At 46.9% G+C, this 4,542-nt stretch overlaps 1 protein-coding gene across 1 annotated transcript in view; it reads left to right on the top strand.

The window, feature by feature from the left end:
* KLRG1 (killer cell lectin like receptor G1) overlaps positions 1 to 4,088 on the top strand; it is a 7,934-nt gene extending 3,846 nt beyond the window's left edge. The window contains exon 3 of the mRNA XM_029913266.1: positions 2,681 to 4,088. Coding sequence (XP_029769126.1) covers positions 2,681 to 2,792 — 112 coding nt within the window. The 3' untranslated portion in view covers positions 2,793 to 4,088. The remainder of the gene's footprint in view (positions 1 to 2,680) is intronic.
* Positions 4,089 to 4,542: the final 454 nt, after the last annotated feature.

Raw genomic sequence — 4,542 nt, 5'->3', positions numbered from 1 at the left:
TGCTGAGCAACTGGTGGGTGCTGAGCAACTGGTGGGTGCTGAGCAACCACTATTCTTTTTCCATGGGTGCTCCAGCCCTGGAGCACCTACAGAGTCAGTGCCTATGGCTAGGGGGACAGAAACATTCTTCTGCTGACCTAGCTGCATTGACACCAGGGGTTAGGTCAGCATATCTACGGCGCTCAGGGGATGTGGATTTTTCTCATCCCTGAGTGCTGTAGTTATGTTGACCTAAATTCTAAGTGTAGACCAGACCTTATGCACCGTCAAATTCTACTCTACCGCCATCAGCATGACTCCAAGGCCACTGAGCCTTTTTCTCTACCACTCTGACCCAAGACCCTCTTAATGCCAGCTAGCAAAGGGGTGCAGAGTAGCTACAGGGAACTCCTGGGTCTGGTATGTGCATTCTAGTTCACAAAAGAATGTCATGTGAGGTCTCAAATAAAATCCGATGTCACACTGGTCATCTATTTAATTGTGAAACACATGTACGAATGTTACGTAAGGAGTTATGTAAATACGCTCAAAACCAAGTTCTTATAGACTGTGTCTAGGGACTGGTCACTGGCAATAACAGGTTTTCTGACAGACAAGAAATGTTTATCTATATGGCTGTTTACATGTTAAGTATTGTGTGGTTCACAATGGGTCTTCTCTTATTAGTCTAAACTGAATGTTAATCATAGAACTGGAAGGGACCTCGAGAGGTCATCTAGTCCAGTCCCTTGCACTCATGGCAGGACTAAGTATTCTCTCAGACCATTCCTTAATGAAGGATTGTAAAACATCACAGAGAGAAAAATAACAGGAAGAAGCACACAGTGGAGTAGGGGGAGAGAACACTATCTTGAGGTGCACATCAAAAGTTTACTCTACTATATTTGGGAGACAAGACAACACCATGTCATCCTTCACCTAGGAAGTAAACGGGTAGCCTATTTGCTTCATGAAAGAGGGGTCTTGTTCTCAGCTAGGCTTAGTTGAAAACACTTGAGAGAACCGTGGGTGAGATAAGCTTCTTTAGACAGGAGTGTAACTTGTTAGTTAAGTTTAGTCTCTAGAAAGTGTTATGATTTTCTTTTGTATGTAACCATTTGTTTCTAATACTCATACTCACTATCACTTGCATCTCTGTGCTTTGATCATAAATTTATTCTTGTTTTTACTATAAATATATCTCAGTGCTGTGGTGTTAAGCAAAATGCTGGTCCTGAGTTAAATCTGACAAGCTGTTGTGTACTGTTCCTTTGGAAACAACAGGCCTGGTAATTCTGTGAGTGTCTAGTATACTGAGGCTGGACACTTCAGGGAAGGCTCAGAAGACTTGGGGTTGGTGTGTGCCTATTACTAACCTGTAGAGTGAGAGTGAGGCCTGAATGGCAGTTCTTGTGTTACAGCAGGCACAGGCAAGACTGCCTCATGCTAATGGCAGGTGGTGGTGAGGCACCTCACAGCCCTGGGTACTCCTGGGGAGCGTCACAACCACTTTGCACAGTATGACATCATTTACACCTGTGAAAAGTAGCTATAAAATCTTACAGCTCTGAAGCTGATGTTACCTGCATCTCTGTAAATCAAGAATTATTCTATTGAAGTTAATAGTGTTACACTGGTTACAGTTTAGAGTCCCACTGGTGTTAAACTGGTTTAAATCAGATCAGAATCAAGCCCTACTTTTCTGATTTGGGAGCATTTCACACCCACTTTGCACTGGTGCAAGTGGCACAAAAAGTTCAAGTCAGTGAAGAATTAGGCCTGGTCTACGCTTAAAATTTAGGTCGACATAGTTGTGCCACTCAGGTGTGAAAAATCCACCCGCCTGAGTGTCGTAGCTGTGCCGACCTAAGCCCCGCTGCCGGTAGGTCAACAGAAGAATGCTTCCATTGACCTAGCTACTGTCACCTGGGGAGGTGGTGTTCCTACACTGGCATAGCTACGGCTATAGTCTCTATAGTGTAGACATGGGATAGGCCCTGTGGCGTTAGTAAAATTATTCTGGATTTACAGCAGCATAAACCAGCATTTGAGCCTTCATTTTTGCTCATTCTGTTGCCTGAGTAAGGACCTCAGGATTTGGCCCTGGGGCTTTATAATAATGGCAGAACACTTTCCCTCTCTCTAGCACCTTCTCAAAGCACTCCAGGTAATGAGCTAGCCTGACACCCGCTCGGTGGGGGAGCTCCGTGTTGGTATTCCTATTTTGCAGATATGGAAGGTGAGGCCCAGAGATGTGAGCCAACATGCACAGGGTCACGCAGTGTGTCACTGACAGAAGTAGGATGAGGCTCTCATGACTCCCCGTCCTATGCTCTAGCTACTTGGCCAGTTTCCCTTTGGAATTCCAACTTTCGTATTCTAAAGAAATCCGCTTTGCCACGCTCCTCCTGACCCAGATGCCCCCGGCACGAACACACACATCGCTCAAGTTGCTAAAGTTAATTCACTGCACCGTGTCCTTGTCTAGTACTGGCATGCGTTTCGTGGTGATAATGGGCCGGGGGGTTAGTCTATATACGCAGTCTCTATTAGTGTCTGTTTTGGATTCAGTGACCGCTGCCCCGTCTGCGGCTGTTCCTGTCACCTCCCCCCGACAACCATAAAGAGTTTTCTGCCTTGCCTTTTAGTGATGACTCTTACTATTTCTCCTCAGTCTGTGTTCTCTGTGTCTCTTTTGCAGGGTCATCTCTAACAGCCCCGTGCAGCACTGTGGCGTCCTGGTGAGGGGTGCCCTCCAGGCCTCCAGCTGTGCAGCTGATTTACCATGGATCTGTGAGAAATCCCCCAAGTAACCTCCTCCTGCACTTTCCCACAGAATAGTCTTCACTCACACTCAGCCAATGGATCTGGACCCCAACAGCGCATCCAGACCTGCCTAATCCTTGTTCCCAGTGGGGCAGGCGGGTGCTGCTCCTAGTAGGAGGTTTGTGTCACCATTGCCCTCTGTTGAAATTGCACAGCCATGTAGGAGACTGAAATCTGATTCATGGACTTTCAGCTCCCTGAGGCTGGAGCTCTGAGAGTGAGTTCTGTGCAAAAAACCTAGATCCATTTGCAGTCCTCATCTTTCAGGGCTGGGAGCATAGCAGAGACCTGCTGACGTTATCTTTGTTGCCATGGAAAAGACCTGAGTATGATTCCCAATCTTAGTCTTTCTCACTCTGCCCCAGTGCCTAGGTTATTAGTGTGACAGCGGCTGGGCTCAGTGACCCCTTAGGGATACACTTCTGTGTTGCTGAGCAGATGCTAGACTTTATTTTCAGTCCATGTTTCTCATTTCTTTGGCACCAGGAATGCTGCAGAAGCTGGGCCTTCTGCCCCTACTGAATTGTTCTCTACTTGCTGTGCAGTAAACTGGCTTCAGTTCCGCTCCCAAAATCTGTGTCTCATTTGTGCCCCAAGACCAGGAGTGCTGTGAAGGGAACAGAGGAAGATTAAATGAGACTGGGTGACCTTTGTCAGCCCAGAAATGAAAGTAAACTTCTAACTCCAATAGCTGAGGTGACGCGTCGGGGGTGGGGGTGGGGTGGGCATGCAGGATCAAGTGCCCCTCCAGCAGCTGCCCGAGCGGGGCAGGGCCAGAGCCGGAGCAGAAGGGGCTGGGCTAGAGCCTCTTCTGGTCACGGTGGGATGCTGCCCAGTGCAGCGCAGCAGCTAACTGGAAGAGCGCCTGGCTGTGGAAGCGGTGGGCTGCCCCTGCCCAGGCTTGGCTTCTGGGGACAGCGACCGAGTGAACCGGAGCCCCCCACCCCTCAGCATGTTTGACCACTGTCCCCGGAAGCCAAAGCCGGGGAAGGAAGCGGGCAGGGAGCGCAGGGGCCCCCGGGCTGGGGGAGGGGAGGAAACATGTGGAGGTCACGTGTCGTCCCCTTTAGCTCATGTCCCCTAGTGTGGGGAGGCACCAGTCTGTCCAATAGTGTAATGAACCAGGCAGTCTGTGTCTGTATCACCACTGTCCTCTTTTGGAGCAAATCAGAACTGTTTAGCAATGTATGAGATTTGGAAGGATTCGACTTTTATTGGTAAATGTTGATTTCACTGTACACACAAACTGATGAAAAAAATATTTCCATTGATAATCAAAATGTACAGAGAGGCAAAGTAAGAGAAATGCTGCTTGAGAACTTATTAGAGTTTGATTTAAGGTTATTTGCTTTGTGTATTTTGGCTTGTGATGTTGACAATTTGTGATTTAATAGTTATACAGCTTTAACTTTTTGAATTTCAACATCTACTGTGATTAAATATTGCCTGACTTCTCCATAATTTGCCACAACCATAACATTTAAATAGATAAAAATCTAAAATAATATTTAACATTAATATTAGCCATTGAAATGATAAAAAAAAAATCTAATTCTTCCACTCCTTTAGCTCGAGTGGTTCAGGCCTATACTTGTGGAGTAGTTATTTATTTAATAATCACGTGTATTATGGTAGTGCCTAGGGACCAACTACGAATGGGCCCCCATTGTGCTCACTGCGGGTCAGACACAGATTAATAGATGGTCCCTGCCCTGAAGAGCTTACAGTCCATGTAGG

This window comes from Terrapene carolina, unplaced genomic scaffold, assembly GCF_002925995.2.
Source record: "Terrapene carolina triunguis isolate 2854851 unplaced genomic scaffold, T_m_triunguis-2.0 Scaffold559, whole genome shotgun sequence".
In the NCBI taxonomy this organism is placed as follows: domain Eukaryota; kingdom Metazoa; phylum Chordata; order Testudines; family Emydidae; genus Terrapene; species Terrapene triunguis.
This window is presented reverse-complemented; position numbering and strand designations above follow the sequence as displayed.